General features: G+C 36.4%; 1 protein-coding gene across 2 annotated transcripts in view; it reads right to left on the reverse strand.

Annotated features, from left to right (window-relative positions):
• TMLHE (trimethyllysine hydroxylase, epsilon) overlaps nucleotides 1-7,041 on the reverse strand; it is a 30,885-nt gene extending 23,844 nt beyond the window's left edge. The window contains exon 1 of one of the 2 annotated variants that reach the window (XM_026451224.1): nucleotides 6,861-7,041. In XM_026451224.1, coding sequence (XP_026307009.1) covers nucleotides 6,861-7,041 — 181 coding nt within the window. The remainder of the gene's footprint in view (nucleotides 1-6,860) is intronic. The other variant, XM_026451225.1, reaches the window with a different exon arrangement.
• Between the last annotated feature and the right edge of the window lie 9,774 nt (nucleotides 7,042-16,815).

Consider the following 16,815-nt stretch of genomic DNA (forward strand, 5'->3'; position numbering starts at 1 on the left):
ATTTCCTAGTAAAATCACTCACTCTCTAAGAAGACTGTGTCATACCATCTCCCCTATCCTCAAACACCCAACACCTCCTGACCCTTCACACTTTGAACTGATGACCTTGCTTCTTCCTTCAAAGAAAATGTAGAAGCAGTAAGAGAATCTTCACAAACTGATGCCCCATATGCAATCACTTACCTGCATCTGTGCCCATATATCCCACCTTTCTTTCTGTTACAATCGTTGAAATAATTTGTGTATATATTCAAGGTCAATACTACCATTTATGAACTAGATTCTATCTCTTCTTTCCTACTCAGGGACTATGCTCCTGAAGCAGTTCTATTCCTCTCTTTTGCATCACCAAATTTTCCTTCCCTATTGGATCATCCTCATTTAGCAAACATGTAATATCTCCCATATTAAAATAATATTCCAGGAGTGCCATCAGCAAGATGGTGAATAGAAAACAAAAGACCCTCCTTCCCCCATGGATTGAATAACAATTTATGGAACAATTGCCTTTATGACAAATTCAGAAATGAGTTAAAAGGTTGCTGCACTCCAAGCAAGTGCAAAGTCAACCTCACCAAAACCCAGTAGGAAAATTCATGGCATTTATTCACCAGAGACACTTCTCCCAGCTTGGTACATTTTAACTGAGAGGAAACCCCTACCTCCTGACTTACCCTAGTGGGGAAAAGAAGCTGAATGTCCAACATTCTAACTTTTCAGGGTGTTATCTAAAAGACTGGTTTCTGTCTTGCCTGAATCTAAGAACTGACAGCAATGGGATGCCAGTTTGGGGGCTTGCTGAGAACAAAAGTGATCTATGTGGCTTGGCTTGGCACCAGAGTCTGTAGACCATAGACAGACATTATGTGGAGCTCCAATACCTTAGTTTACTATAGAAACAGAGAGATGGCAGTATCAAGGGGAACTCCTGAATGGAAACTGATAAATCTCTTCAATTACATGTTTATATGCACAATCCCAGAAGAGTAAGCATTCCCAGGAAAGGATTAGGAGGTCTCTAGAGTCTTTAACTGGGCTAATTGGAGAATGTCCTCCTTGTATGCAACCAGACCCCAAAGACTGAGAAAGGTAGCTGAGCTTTCAAATGTTTAGTCTCAACAAGATATAATAAGACATATGAAGAAACAAAGAAATATGGACTATTCAAAGGAATAATTTAAACCTCCAGAAAGCACCCCTAAAGACATATATAAATTACTAGACAAAAACTCAAAATAAGCATCACCAGAATAATTGAAGAATTAAAAAAGAACACAGATAGGCAACTAAACAAAATTAGGAAACCGACATATAAATGAAATGAGAATATCAACAAATAAATAAAACTATAAAAATGAATCAAACAGAAATTCTGGAACTGAAGTATCTAATAATTGAATTGGAGAAATTCACTGGAGGGATTCAATAGCAGAATTGACCAGGCAGAAAAAAGAATTAGTAAACTCAATGATTGGACTTTGAAATTATTGAGAAAGAGAAGAAAAAAAAAAACAAAGAATGAAGAAAAATGAGGAGAACCTAAGGGATTTATGGGGCACCAACAAGCAGAACAACATAGGCATGATGGAAATCACAAAAGGAGAAAAGAGAAATGAGTAGAGAGCTTATTTGAAGAAATGATGGCTGAAAACTCTCCAAATTTGATGAGAGAAAAGGACACACAAATTCAATAAACAACTCCAGTTGGAATAAATCTCAAGAGACCTACACTGAGACCCATCAAAATCAAACTCTCAAAAGTCACACAGACAGAATCTTGAAAGTGGCAGGAAAAAATGACTCATCACATACAAGGGAGCTTCTATTAAACTATCAGCTGGTTTCTTAGCAAAACCTTGCAGGCTAGAAAGGAGTGAAATAATACATTCAATTACTGAAGAACAAAACCTGCCCACGAAGAACATTATATTTTATAAAACTGTCCTTCTAAAATGAAGGAGAGATTAAGACTTCCCAGATAAACAAAAGGAGAGGAAGTTGATCGCCACTCAATCTGCCCCACAAGAAATGCGGAAGGGATCCTTCAACTTGAAGAAAAAGGATGATAAATAGCAACACAAAACCATATGAAAATATAAACCTTCTGGTAAAGGTTTATTGTGTAGTATTGTAATATAAGTTTAAATAAATCACTTCTAAATACTTAAACACAAAAGTAACAAATAATTATAGATCTATGTTAATGGATGCACACTATAAGGAAGATGCCCACCCTCAATATTACTATTGTTGAAGTACTGGGATTCCTAGCTAGAAAAATTAGACAAGAAAGAGAAGTAACAGAAATCTAAACTGGAAAAGATGAAGTAAAATTGTCTCTATTCACAGATGACATGATCTTATATGTAGAAAACCCTAAAGATTCCATATGCAATAAAAAGTATTATAACTAATAAATAATTTCAGAAAATTTGCAGGATTTCCAAAAGCAATACATAAAATCCATTGCATTTCTATATATTAATGGTGACCAATCTAAGAAGAAAAATTGAGAAAAAAATTCCATTTATTTATTTTATTTTATATTATACTTTAAGTTCTGGGATACATGTGCAGAACATGCAGGTTTGTTACATAGGTATAGATGTGCCATGGTGGTTTGCTAAACCCATCAACCTGTCATCTACATTAGGTATTTCTCCTAATGCTATCCCTCCCCTAGACTCCACTCCCCGACAGGCCCTGGTGTGTGATATTACCCTCCCTGTGTCCATGTGTCCTCATTGTTCAACTCCCACTTATGAGTGAGAACATGCGGTGTTTTGTTTTCTATTCTTGTGTTAGTTTGCTGAGAATGATGATCTCCAGCATCATCCACGTCCCTGCAAAGGACATGAAGTCATCCTTTTTTATGGCTGCATAGTATTCCATGGTGTATATGTGCCACATTTTATTTATCCAGTCTATTATTGATTGGCATTTGGGTTGTTTCCAAGTCTTTGCTATTGTAAACAGTGCTGCAATAAACATAAGTGTGCATGTATCTTTATAGTTGAATGATTTATAATCCTCTGGGTATATACCCAGTAATGGGATTGCTGGGTCAAATGGTATTTCTAGTTCTAGATCCTTGAGGAATCGCCACACTGTCTTCCACAATGGTTGAACTAATTTACACTCCCACCAACAGTGTAAAAGCGTTACTATTTCTCCACATCCTCTCCAGCATCTGTTGTTTCCTGACTTCTTAATGATTGACATTCTAATTGGTGTGAGATGATATCTCATTATGATTTTGATTTGCATTTCTCTGATGACCAGTGACGATGAGCTTTTTTCATATGTTTGTTGCCTGCATAAATGTCTTCTTTTGAGAAGTGTCTGTTCATATCCTTTGCCCACTTTTTGATGGGGTTGTTTGTTTTGTTTTCATGTAAATTTGTTTAAGTTCTTTGTAGATTCTGAATATTAGCCCTTTGTAAGATGGATAGATTGCAAAAATTTTCTCCCATCCTGTAGGTTGCCTGTTCACTCTGATGGTAGTTTCTTTTGCTGTGGAGAAGCTATTTAGTTTAATCAGATCCCGTTTCTCTATTTTGGCTTTTGTTGCCATTGCTTTTGGTGTTTTAGTCATGAAGTGTTTGCTCATGCCTATGTCCTGAATGGTATTGCCTAGGTTTTCTTCTAGGGTTTTTATGGTTTTAGGTCTTATGTTTAAGTCTTTAATCTATCTTGAGTTAATTTTTATATAAGGTGTAAGGAAGGGATCCAGTTTCAGCTTTCTGCGTATGGCATCAAAAAGGATGAAATACTTAGGAATAAACTTAACCAAGTTAGAGAAACACTTTTACAGTGAAAACTACAAAATGTCGCTAAGAGAAATCAAAGAAAGGTACAAATAAATGAAAAGGCATTTCATGGTCATGGATCGGAAGGCTTAGTGTTGTTAAAATGCCCATACTACCCAATGTGATCTACAGATTAAATGCAATACCTATCAAAATTCCAATGGAATTTGTTGTAGAAACAGAAAAAACCAGCCGGGCGCGGTGGCTCAAGCCTGTAATCCCAGCACTTTGGGAGGCCGAGACGGGTGGATCACGAGGTCAGGAGATCGAGACCATCCTGGCTAACAGTGAAACCCCGTCTCTACTAAAAAATACAAAAAACTAGCAGGGCGAGGTGGTGGGCGCCTGTAGTCCCAGCTACTCAGGAGGCTGAGGCAGGAGAATGGCGTAAACCCAGGAGGCAGAGCTTGCAGTGCACTGAGATCCGGCCACTGCACTCCAGCCTGGGCGACAGAGCGAGACTCCGTCTCAAAACAAAAAACAAAAAAAAAAGAAACAGAAAAAACCTTTCCTAAAAGTCATAGGGAATCTCAAGGGACCCCGAATAGTCAACATAATCTTGAAAAATGAGAACAAAATTGGAGGTCTTACAAAGCGACAGTAATCAAAATAGTATTGATGTATGAAAAAGTCTTTATCTTTCACTTTTGAAGGATCATTTTGCTGGATATATAATTCTACCCTTTATCACTTAAGTTTGTCATTCCATTATGTTCTTGCTTGCACAGTTCCTGATGAGAAGTCCACTGCAATTCTTATCTTTGTTTCTCTGTAGGTAAGGTGTTTTTCTCCCCAGTAGGCTGCCTCCAAGACTGTTTCTTTGTCTTTGGTTTTCTGCAGTTTTAATATAATATGCCTACGTGTGAGGTCTTGCTTGTTTATTTTAAGATGTGTGTGTGTGTTTATTTATAATGAATTTGTTAATGTGTCTATTTTTATGCCAGTACTATATTGTTTTGATTACTATTGCTTTGTAATATATTTTGAAATCACATAGTATGATGCCTCCAGCTTTGTTCTTTTTGCTCAAGATTGCTTTAGCCATTCGGTGTCTTAAGTTGAAAACTTTTCCTTTCAGATCAGGAACAAGACAATGATGCTTACTCTTCCTACTCTTACTCCACATAGTACTGAAAGTCATAGCCAGAATAATTAGGCAAGGAAAAGAAATAAAAGACATGCAAATAGGAAAGAAAGAGATGAATTTGTCTCTGTTCACTGATGAAATAATCTTATATATAGAAAACCCTAAAGAGACCACCAAAAACTGTTATAGACTTAATGAATTCAGTAAAACTAACATACAAAAATCAGTAATGCTTCTATACCCTAAAAATGAACTAACTGAAAAAGAAATCAAGAAAACAATCCTATTTATAATAGTTGCAAAAAATACTTAGGAATAAATTTAACCAAGGAGATTAATAATCTCTACACTCAAAACTATAAAACATTGATTAAATAAATTGGAGAACACATAAATAAATGAAAAAATATTCTATCTTCATGGATTGGAAGAATTAATATTGTTAAAATATCTAAACTATTCAAAGTGATCTATAGATTCAATGCAGCTCCTGTCAAAATTTCAATTACATTTTTCACAGAAATATAAAAAAGTCCTAAAATTCTGACTGATAATTTCAACACCTGTGTCATATGTAAGTCTGGTTCTGATATTGCTTTGCCTCTTCAAATTGTGTTATTTCTTGCCTTAGCAAGTTTTGTAATTCTGTTATTGTTAAAAGTCAGATATCTTGTATAGAGCAATAGCTACTGAGGTAAATAGGATTTTATCATGAATATCTATATTAATCTGGCCCGGAGTTAGGTTGTGTTTCATGTTTGTTGTCTCTGTGGGTAACACAAGCATTACATTTCTCTAGTGATTTTGCTTTTGTCTTCTCTCTTGGCCTTGGCCCTTCCCTTTGTGCTATACCTCAGAGACAGGTTGTCTCTTGCAGCTCTTCCAGCTGTGATCCATTGTCATTTTAACTGGAGGCTTATTAGCTTGTTGTAGGGTGTGGGGGGGATGAGGGCATTCTACAATCTTCAGATTCTCAGTCTTTGGAGTGCATAGTGGGCCTGTGTCTTGGAAGTGTGACTTTCACAGTTGTTTTTGTTTCTCTTCCAGGGTGTGGTAGATTGAACTGTAACCCCTAAAAAGATATGTTGAAGTCCTAATCCCTGGTACCTGTGAATGTGACCTTATTTAGAAAGCGTCTTTGCAGATGTAATCAAGTTAAAATGAGGTCACGCTGGATTACGGTGGGCTCTAAATCCAATGACTGCTATGTTTATAAAGAGAGAAATATTTGAAGACAGAGATTAGACATTGTGAAGAAGGCCCTGTGAATATGAAAGCAGAGATTGGAGTAATGCTGGCACAAGGAAAGTAATGCCAAGGATTGCCAGCAACCATAAGAAACTAGAAAAGGCAAGGAAAAACTCTCTCCCAAAGCCTTTGGAGGGAGCATGGCCTTACCAACCCTCCAAGACTATGAGAAAATAAACTGTTGTTTTAAACCACCTAGTTTGTGTAATTTGTTATGGCAGCCTTAGAAGACTCATACACATAGGTAAAGTATTCCCTCCTGCCAACTAATACTTTCTGTGGTTGTAACATTCCTAGTCTGTCTTTGAAACCTTCTCCCTTGTATATTAAGGCTTTCTTTTCTTTCTTTTTTTTCCCTTAGGTAAGACAGGGAGATGGAGTGGGGCTGGAACAGGCTGAGTTGCCTTCCCCTAGTTGAGAAGGGATTTTGCTATTGCCCTCTGTTATTTTTGTCTTTCTCCCAACTTGTAGGCTAATCTTAAAAATAAATGGCTAGAGGTCCTGTCAACTCCACAAAAAGTATTTTCAGACCACACAGAAGGTATTTATCATTGCATAACAATGTGAATTGTACACTTAAAATGGTTAAGATAATACATTTTATACTGTGTTTTCTTACCACAATTTTATCATTCCAATTTTTGATATATGTGCTGCCAAAGCAAATATTTCTTACCACAAGTTTTAAAAAGTATCTGTCTTCACACATCTCTTACCAAAATGATCTTCATGTTGCTGCCAAGCACAAGTCAGAGACTTGGAGACTGTATGGTGCCAATGGACAACTAAAGGAAGTAAGCTTTTGAAGTTGGGCTGTGGAAGGGCTGGATATATGACTCCTCCCTTCAGCAAGTCCTGAAGCCTGCTTTGTAGGTGGGACAATCTGTGGTACCACATCCTAGAAGATTGGATAATAACAAGTTAGTAGTAATATAAAACAACTTTTATGAGGCTGTAGGAATAACACTACAGATATAATTATGTAAAATGATAGATTTAATGATCTCAATACAGAGGATTAAACAAAGGAGAAATTGTGAAAAGCTAAGCATAAGTGATCTGTAACCATTACTTACATTTTCTCATTAACCACTCTTATTGTATGTCATACAATATTCAGTACAGTCACATGCTATGCAGGTTTGTAGCCTAGGAGCAACAGGCTATATATATCATATAGCCTAGACGTGTAGTAGGCTATACCATCTGGGTTTGTTTATACTCTAAGATGTTCATACAACCATGAAATTGCTGAATGAGGCATTTCTCAGAATGTATCCGTCATTATCCTGTCAACTGACCCATAATTGTAAAAGGATTATTTTTCATGTCTCATCTTTCTGGGTCTCTCTGCTCATGATACTATTAATCACCCCTATTCCGACTATGTGAAACTTTCTTCTCCGCTGTGGGCAAGTTACTTAAACCCTCAGTGACTCCATTTCTTCCTTTGTAAAATGAAGTTGATAATAGTATTTATCTCATGGCTTTCCTGTGAGGACTAAAATACTTAGAATTATATGTTCCATACTAAGCCCTACATATGTATTGCTGCTATTATTATCATTATTATGGCTGTTAGGAATAAACTGTATCTGTTGGGAAAATGCCTGGATAAACCTGCTTGGAGTTGGTGATGCTGACTAGCATAGTTTTAGAAAAATTAATAAAACAACACCATTTGCATAAGGTCTTAAGAGGAATTAATTTGTCCTGTGGTGGAAGACTGAGAAAGCTATGTGATTGCAGATAGGCTGTGTGGTTCTCAATGTGAACCTTCTCAATTACACCCTCAAATATGCAGTAATGTAACTAAATCCACAAAATGCTTATATTGAGTGAACTAGTGAGTCCCTGTGTGTGTGTGTGCACATGCATATGTGTGGGTATGTGAGTTGTAAGCTGATGAAAGGACTGAACTTCATGTTGATATGGGACGAAAGCAATCATATACACTAAAGCCACAGCTAGAGATATAGTAGAATTTACTAATCACTAGGGAGCAGTCTGTAATTACAGGATAGACAATGGAAGGCTAAAGTCAACTTTATTGAGATTTTGTGGCTGAGGGCAAGGAGGAGAGCACAGAAAGTCCTCTGCTGATATCTGGGTTACATTTATTTCTTCACTGTCTCTTGTTTCCAACCTCCTACCTATAGGTACTGTCTAAAACAGGGGTTGGCAATCTGTGACCCACAAACTGAAATGGATTTTGTATTTTTTAAGGAGTTGTAAAGAAAAACAAAGATGAGTATAAGACCAAGACTCCAGACCAAAACCAGACTAGAATTTCTCATTTGTAGTCTATGAAGTCTACAATACATGCTATCTGGATCTTGAAAGAAAAAAAATTTCCAACTCCTAGTCAAATATTCAATTCTTAATCAAATAGTCTTCTCCCACTACATCGAATAATCTCCCCAAAATCTGCTCTTAATCAAGTATATTCACTCACTTTATGATTTCACAAAATAAATATTACTAAGCAGGTTTATTATAGGTACTTTTTTTGTGTGTGTTGTTTTGTTTTGAGACAGAGTCTCTCTGTGGCCCAGGCTGGAGTGCAGTGGCGCGATCTCAGCTCACTGCAACCTCCACCTCCCGGGTTCACGCCATTCTCCTGCCTCAGCCTCCTGAGTAGCTGGGACTACAGGTGCCCGCCACCACGACCGGCTGATTTTTTTTGTATTTTTAGTAGAGATGGGGTTTCACCGTGTTAGCCAGGATGGTCTTGATCTCCTGACCTTGTGATCCGCCCGCCTCGGCCTCCCAAAGTGCTGGGATTACAGGCGTGAGCCACCACGCCCGGCTATAATAGGTATTTAAGTACTAAGATACAAACATAAATAAATCAGCAATCCTAGCCACCATTCAAGATGTTCACAATCTAGTGGGGAAGAAAGACAAGTACAGGGTGATAACTACTACTATTTATAATAGTTTTAAGCATACAACACAATGAAAGGAGAAAAGGAGCAAGAGGTTAACCATGCCTGAGGAAAGTGGTGGAACTCCACATGACTAGTGTTCTTTGAAGAAGGTTTCGTTGTTTTATATTTACTTAAAAATAAAACTCATTGTAAACAAAAAAAGATGGGGGGATTGTTGGGGGTGTTGGAAATAATCCATACAACCCTGAAATACATAAAATAATAAGTAAAAGCCTCTTTCTTTCATTGTTTACCATTCCCATTCTTTCAAGGAAACTGTTGATGAGGTTTGACATATACAATGACACATAATTAAAATCTCCACACCTGCTATACACACATTCAGAAATACATATGTATTTAAACCATAAAGAATGGTAGAAAACAAAGTCTCTCCTCCCCCATTTTCCATAATCTCACTACTCAAATGTTACCAGTTTTAATTTTTAAAAATCAGCCTGGCCGGGCGCAGTGGCTCAAGCCTGTAATCCCAGCACTTTGGGAGGCCAAGACGGGCGGATCACGAGGTCAGGAGATCGAGACCATCCTGGCTAACACGGTGAAATCCTGTCTCTACTAAAAATACAAAAAACTAGCCGGGCGAGGTGGCGGGCGCCTGTAGTCCCAGCTACTTGGGAGGCTGAGGCAGGAGAATGGCTTAAACCCAGGAGGCGGAACTTGCAGTGAGCTGAGATCCGGCCACTGCACTCCAGCCTGGGCGACAGAGCGAGACTCCGTCTCAAAAAAAAAAAAAAAAAAAAAAAAAAAAAAAAAAAAAAAAAATCAGCCTAAGCAAAACTAGATATCCATATGTGGAAGAATGAGACCCCTATCTCTCGCCATATACAAAAAATACAATCTAAGTGAATTAAAGACTTAAATCTAAGACCGCAAACTATGGAACTACTACAAGAAAACATTGAGGAAACATACCAGGACGTTGGTCTGGGCAAAGATTTCTTGAGTAAGACCTCAAAAGCACAGGCAAGCTAAGCAAAAATGGACAAATGGGATCACATCAAGTTAAAAAGCTACTGTACACCAAAGGATACAACCAACAAAGTGAAGAGACAACCTGGAGAATGGGAAAAAATATTTGCCCATCACCCATCTAACAAGGGATTAATAATCAAGCAATTTGCAAACTGGCAGTAGGTACCTGAAATTCATACAACTGACAAAGTATTAATATCAAGAATATTTAAAGACATCCTACAGGCTGGGCGCAGTCACTCACGCCTGAAATCCCAGCACTTTGGGAGGCTGAGGCGAGTGGATCACAAGGTCAGGAGTTTGAGACCAGCCTGACCAACATGGTGAAACCCCATCTCTACTAAAAAATACAAAAATTAGCCGGGTGTGGTGGCACGCACCTGTAATCCCAGCTACTCAGGAGGCTGAGGCAAGAGAATCACTTGAACCCAGGAGGCGAAGGTTGCAGTGAGCTGAGATTGTGCCACTGCACTCCAGTCTGGGCAACAGAGTGAGACTCTGTCTCAGAGAAAAAAAGGACATCCTACAAATCAATAGGAAAAGCAAACAATATGTGAGCAAATAGTATGAACAGACATTTCTAAGAGAAAACACATATGGTCAATATGGTCAATAAATTCATGAAGAGATGTTCAACATCATTAATGATTAGGGAATTGTAATCCAGCCACAGTGAGATATGATATAACCATTTGATCGGCAAAAATGAAGATGTCTGACAATAGCAAGTATAGAGGTCTTGCACATCTTTCATTGAATTCATTCCTAAGTGATTTATTGTGCTATTATAAGCAGCATTTTAAAATTTCAATTTGCAATTGCTAACAGTATACACAATGCAACTGATCTTTATATTCTGACCTGGAATGTTGTAATCTTATTAAAAACAATTATTACTTCCAGTAAGTGTTTTGGAAATTTCTCAGGATTTTTTGCTGCATTGCACTCACTAGTTAGGAGGAGTGAGCATGGACAACCTTGCTTTCTTCCCGATCTTAGGAGAAAACATTCTAGTTTCATGATTAAGTATGTTGTTAGCCATGTTTTTTGATTTTTTTGTTACTGTTATTAATGGTCTTTTTCTGGTTGGGGAGGTTTCCTTCAATTCCTAGTTTTCTGAGAGTATTTATCAGGAATATGAGTTGAATTTTAGTAAATGTACTTTCTACATCTATTGAGATTATTTTATGGCTTGTTGCTTTATTCTAGTAAAGTGGTTAATTATTCTGATTGACTTCCTATGTCAAAACAACCTTGCATTTCTGGAATAAACCCCATTTGATTATGTGATATATTATCCTTTTTATACATTGTTGGATTCAATATGCTGAAATTTTGTTACAGTATTTTGCATCTAGATACATGAGAAATACATGGTCTGGTGTGTGTAGGTGTGTGTGACATCTTTATCAGGTATTTTATCTGATTTATGGTGGGTTTTTTAAATTGTATTTTAAGTTCTGGGATACATGTGCAGAACGTGCAGGTTTTTTACATAGGTATACATGTGCCATGGTGGTGTGCTGCACCCATCAACCTGTCACCTACATTAGGTATTTCTCCTAATGCTATCTCTCCCCAGCCCCCACCACCCAACAGGCCCCAGTGGGTGGTGTTCCCCTCCCTGTGCCCATATGTTCTCATTGTTCAACTCCCACTTATGAGTGAGAACACGTGGTGTTTGGTTTTCTGTTCCTGTGTTAGTTTGCTGAGAATGATGGTTTCCAGCTTCATCCACGTCCCTACAAAGGACATGATCTCATCCTTTTTATGGCTACATAGTATTCCATGGTATATATGTGCCACATTTTCTTAATCCAGTCTGTCATTGATGGACATTTGGTTGGTTCCAAGTCTTCGCTATTGTGCATAATGCCGCAGTAAACATAAGTGTGCATGTGTCTTTATCATAGAATGATTTATAATCCTTTGGGTATATACCCAGTAATGGGATGGCTGGGTCAAATGGTATTTCTAGTTCTGGATCCTTGAGGAATCCCCACACTGTCTTCCACAATGGTTGAATTAATTTACACTCCCACCAACAATGTAAAAGTGTTCCTATTTCTCCACATCCTCTACAGCATCTGTTGTTTCCTGACTTTTTAATGATCACAAAATAATTTAGGAAATGTTACCTCCACTTTACTTTTCAGTTCTAGTATTTCCACTTGGTCCTTATTTAGAAATTCTGTTTATCCTTTGAAGTTTTCCATCTGTTCCTTCATTTCACTCATTTGCTCCTGTAAGTTGTCTAACATATTTTACAGTAACAGTTTTAATGTCCTGGTCAGAAAACACCAATATCTGGGTTATCTGTGAGTCTGCCTTTATTGACTATTGTCCTCCCTCCTTACTATGACTATTTACCCATTTTGTTATATATGTAGTATTTTTTTGAATGTTGGATATTGTGGGTGGCATGTTGTAGATGGTTTTGTAAATAAGCTTTATCAGAAGTTACTTTTTATTCCTAGTTTGCTAAAAGATTTTTTTCTCTCATAAATAGATGTTGAATTTTAGGATTTTTTTTTTTTTTGCATTTATTGATTTGACTATATGATTTTTCTCCTTTGTTTCTGTGGTGAGTTACCTTGATTCACTTTCAAAATGTAAACCAACTTTGCAACATTGGCATAAACCAAACTACAATAGGGTATATTATCCTTTTAATACACCACTGGTTACAATTTTCTAATAGTTTGTTAGAAATTTTGCATCTATATTGATGTGTAAAATTAGCCCCAAATTTTCCTTTCTCATATGTCCCTTATAATATTTTAGTTACAGGGTTATTCTAACTTTATAAAAAGAGTTGTAAAGACCTCCACTTTCTTCTGTTCTCTGGAAAATGTCATGCGAGATTGATATTATTTCTTTCTTAAATTTTGATACAATTACTCAGTGAAGGCATCTGAGTCTTGGCTTTACTTTGTGAGATGGGTTTGAGTTAGTTAATAGTTATAGATCAGTGCAGAAATTTGTCTTCTTGTGTTCTTTTTGGTAAGTTATGTTTCCTAGGAATCTATGTATTTTATTTAAATTTTTAGTACACTGACTTAAAATTATTTACCATATCCAACGGTAACTGTTCTGTTTTATGATATATAATGATAGCTCGTCTCATTCCTAATATTGGTTATTTATGCTTTCTCTCTCTCTCTCCTTTTGTTTCTTTATCCATATTTCTAGTGGTATTATCAATTTTATTAGTCTTTTCATAAAAGAAACTTTCGGTTTCGATAATGCTGTCTATCAAATATGTCTTTCTTACAGGAAATTCTGCTCTTATCTTTGCTTCCTTCTACATTCTTTAGGATTAATTTTCTATTGTTTTTCCAATTCCCTGAGATGGATCCATATGTCATTGATTTTTAACTTTTCCTCTTTTGTGGAATATACATTTTAAGGCCACAAATTTCCCTTACAGTAAGGGTTTAACAATATCCCTTTGAATTTTGATATGCTATATTTCCATTTCTCAGTCAGCTCAACATATTTTCTATTTTCCATTACAATTTTTAAAAATTTGGCCCACAGGTTATTTTAAAGTATACTACTAATTTTAAGGAGATTTTCTAATTTGTTTCTTGTTTTCTAACTTAATGTCAGTGTGGCCAAAAAATACTATAATTGTTTAAAGTTTTTGAGATTTGCTTTATGAGTCAACACATCACGTATTATTCTATGTGCAGAAAAGAATATGTATTCTGCAATTATTGCATGTGGTTGTCTATATATGTCAATTAGGTCAAGTTTGTTAATATTACTGTCCAACTCTTCTATATAGTTATTGGTTTTCTCTTTTTTGTCTGATATTCTATCAGTTACTGAGGGATATATTTTAATATCTCTGATTGTGATTATGAATTTATTTATTGGGCATCAGAAAATTTTTGCTTTGCCTATTTTGAGTGTTAAGTGCATACAAATCAGAATAATTGTATCTTCTTGGTGGATTGCCCCTGTTATCATTATAAAATAGCTCTATATTTAGTAAATATTTCTACCTTAAAGTCACCTTTGTCTGGTATTAATATAGCTATATCAGTTTTCTTTTGGATAGTATCTGCATCTATACTTCTTCCATCCTTTTACTTTCAACCTTCCTATATCTTTACATTTTATATATGTCTCATAAACAAGATGTAGATATTGTATTTTTTAACCATTCTAATAATCTTTGTTATTTAACTGAGGTATTCAGTCCATTTACATTTACTATAATTACTGATATATTTAACTCTACTATATCACTATTTACTTTCTGTTTGTCTTGCCTATTCTGTTATCTTTTCTCTTCTTGTTTTGTTTTGTACTAATATGGTAATTTGTATTATTCAATTTACTCCTTGTTTGTTACACATTCTTTTACTGTTTTTAGTGATTATTCTATGAATAATAACATATATATTTGACTTACTAAAGTATAACACAAATTAGAGGGTTTATGTTAACTCCATTTATCTTCCTCCCTCAATTGCTATTATTATGTATTTTAATTGCATACACACACATGCCACATGACATTACTATTTTCATTCATTCATTCATTCATTCATTTATAGATTCAGAGCCTCGCTCTGTCACCCAGGCTGGAGTGCAGTGGCATGATCATGGCACACTGCAGCCTCAAACTCCTGGGCACAAGATCCTCACCTCAGCCGCTCGAGTAGCTGGGACTACGGGTATGCACTACCTTGCTTTGCCAAGACATTACTATTTTTTAAAATATGATCAATGGACATTCAGATCCACCCACATATTTAACCTCCCCCCTGCACTTCATTAATTATATATTTCCAAGATTTCATTTAGGATCAGTTTACTTCTGCCTGAAGATCCTTAATATTTCCTTTGATTTTTGGTGACAGGTTCCCTAAGTTATGGACCATCTAAAAACATCTATTTTACTTCCATTTTAAACGGCTGGATATAGAATTCACCAGATACAATTTTAGGTTGACAGCTACTTTTGTCAGTATTTTAAAAATGTAATTCTATTATCTTCATGTTGTTTTTGTTGAAAACTCAAAGCCAATCTAATTGCTATTCCTTGTAAGGTAATACTTTTTTTTTTCCCCCAAATGCTTTTAAGACTTTTTTTCTTTTCTTTTCTTTTTTTTTTTTTTTTTTTTTTTTTTTTTTTTTTTTTGGCAGTTCTTACTAAAATACACCTAGATGAGGGTTTTTTATTTATTTATTCTGCTTTGGGTTATGGTACTTTTTGAATCCACGAAATGATGCTTGTGACAGGCAGATTTCTAAGATGACCTCCAGTTATCCTTGTTGTTGTAAAATCCTTTCCCCTGCAGTGTGAGAGGGATTATGAATATGATAAGGTTTCACTTGCATTATTAGGTAATGTATATGGGACAGCTGACTTTAAGAAAGGGGAATGGCCCTTCGTTGGGATGACCTAATCCAGCAATCCTTTAAAAGAGGCTGGTCTCTCTCTTTTTTTTTTTTAATTATACTTTAAGTTCTGGGGTACATGTGCACAATGTGCAGGTTTGACACACAGGTATACATGTGCCATGTTGGTTTGCTGCACCCATCAACTCATCATTTACATTAGGTATTTCTCTTAATACTATCCCTCCCCCAGCCTCCCACCCCACGACAGGCCCCAGTGTGTGATGTTCTCCTTCTTGTGTACAAGTGATCTCACTGTTCAGTTCCCACCTATGAGTGAGAACATGCGGTGTTTGGTTTTCTGTCCTTGCGATAGTTTGCTGAGAATGATGGTTTCCAGCTGCATCCATGTCCCTACAAAGGACATGAACCCATCCTTTTTAATGGCTGCATAGTATTCCATGGTGTATATGTGCCACATTTTCTTAATCCAGTCTGTCATTGATGGACATTTGGGTTGGTTCCAAGTCTTTGCTACTGTGAATGGTTCCACAATAAACACGTATGCATGTGTCTTTATAGCAGCATGATTTATAATCCTCTGGGTATATACCCAGTAATGGGATGGCTGGGTCAAATGGTAATTCTAGTTCTAGATCCTTGAGGAATTGCCACACTGTCTTTCACAATGGTTGAACGAATTTATACTCCCACCAACAGTATAAAAGCATTCCTATCTCTCCACGTCCTCTCCAGCATCTGTTGCTTCCTGACTTTTTAATGATTGCCATTCTAACTGGTGTGAGATGGTATCTCATTATGGTTTTGATTTGCATTTCTCTGATGACCAGTGATGATGAGCATTTTTTCACAGGTCTGTTGGCTGCATAAATGTCTTCTTTTGAGAAGTGTCTGTTATATCCTTTGCCCACTTTTTGATGGGGTTGTTTTTTTCTTGTAAATTTGTTTAAGTTATTTGTAGATTCTGGATATCAGCCCTTTGTCAGATGGGTAGATTGCAAAAATTTTTTCCCATTCTGTAGGTTGCCTGTTCACTCTGATGGTAGTTTCTTTTTGCTGTGCAGAAGCTCTTTAGTTTAATTAGATCCCATTTGTCAATTTTGGCTTTTGTTGCCATTGCTTTTGGTGTTTTAGTCATGAAGTCCTTGCCCATACCTTAGTCCTGAATGGTATTGCCTAGGTTTTCTTCTAGGGTTTTTATGGTTTTAGGTCTAACATTTAAATCTTTAATCCATCTTGAATTGGTCTCTTCTTAGTGAAAGAGACTTGAAGCAAGAAAGGGAGTTGATGCCAGGAAGATTTTTCATTGGCTTTGAAGATGGAGATAACTACGTGGCAAGTAAGGCAGGCAGTCTCTAGAAGATGAGAGTGA

Source organism: Piliocolobus tephrosceles, chromosome 12, assembly GCF_002776525.5.
Source record: "Piliocolobus tephrosceles isolate RC106 chromosome 12, ASM277652v3, whole genome shotgun sequence".
Lineage (NCBI taxonomy): Eukaryota > Metazoa > Chordata > Mammalia > Primates > Cercopithecidae > Piliocolobus > Piliocolobus tephrosceles.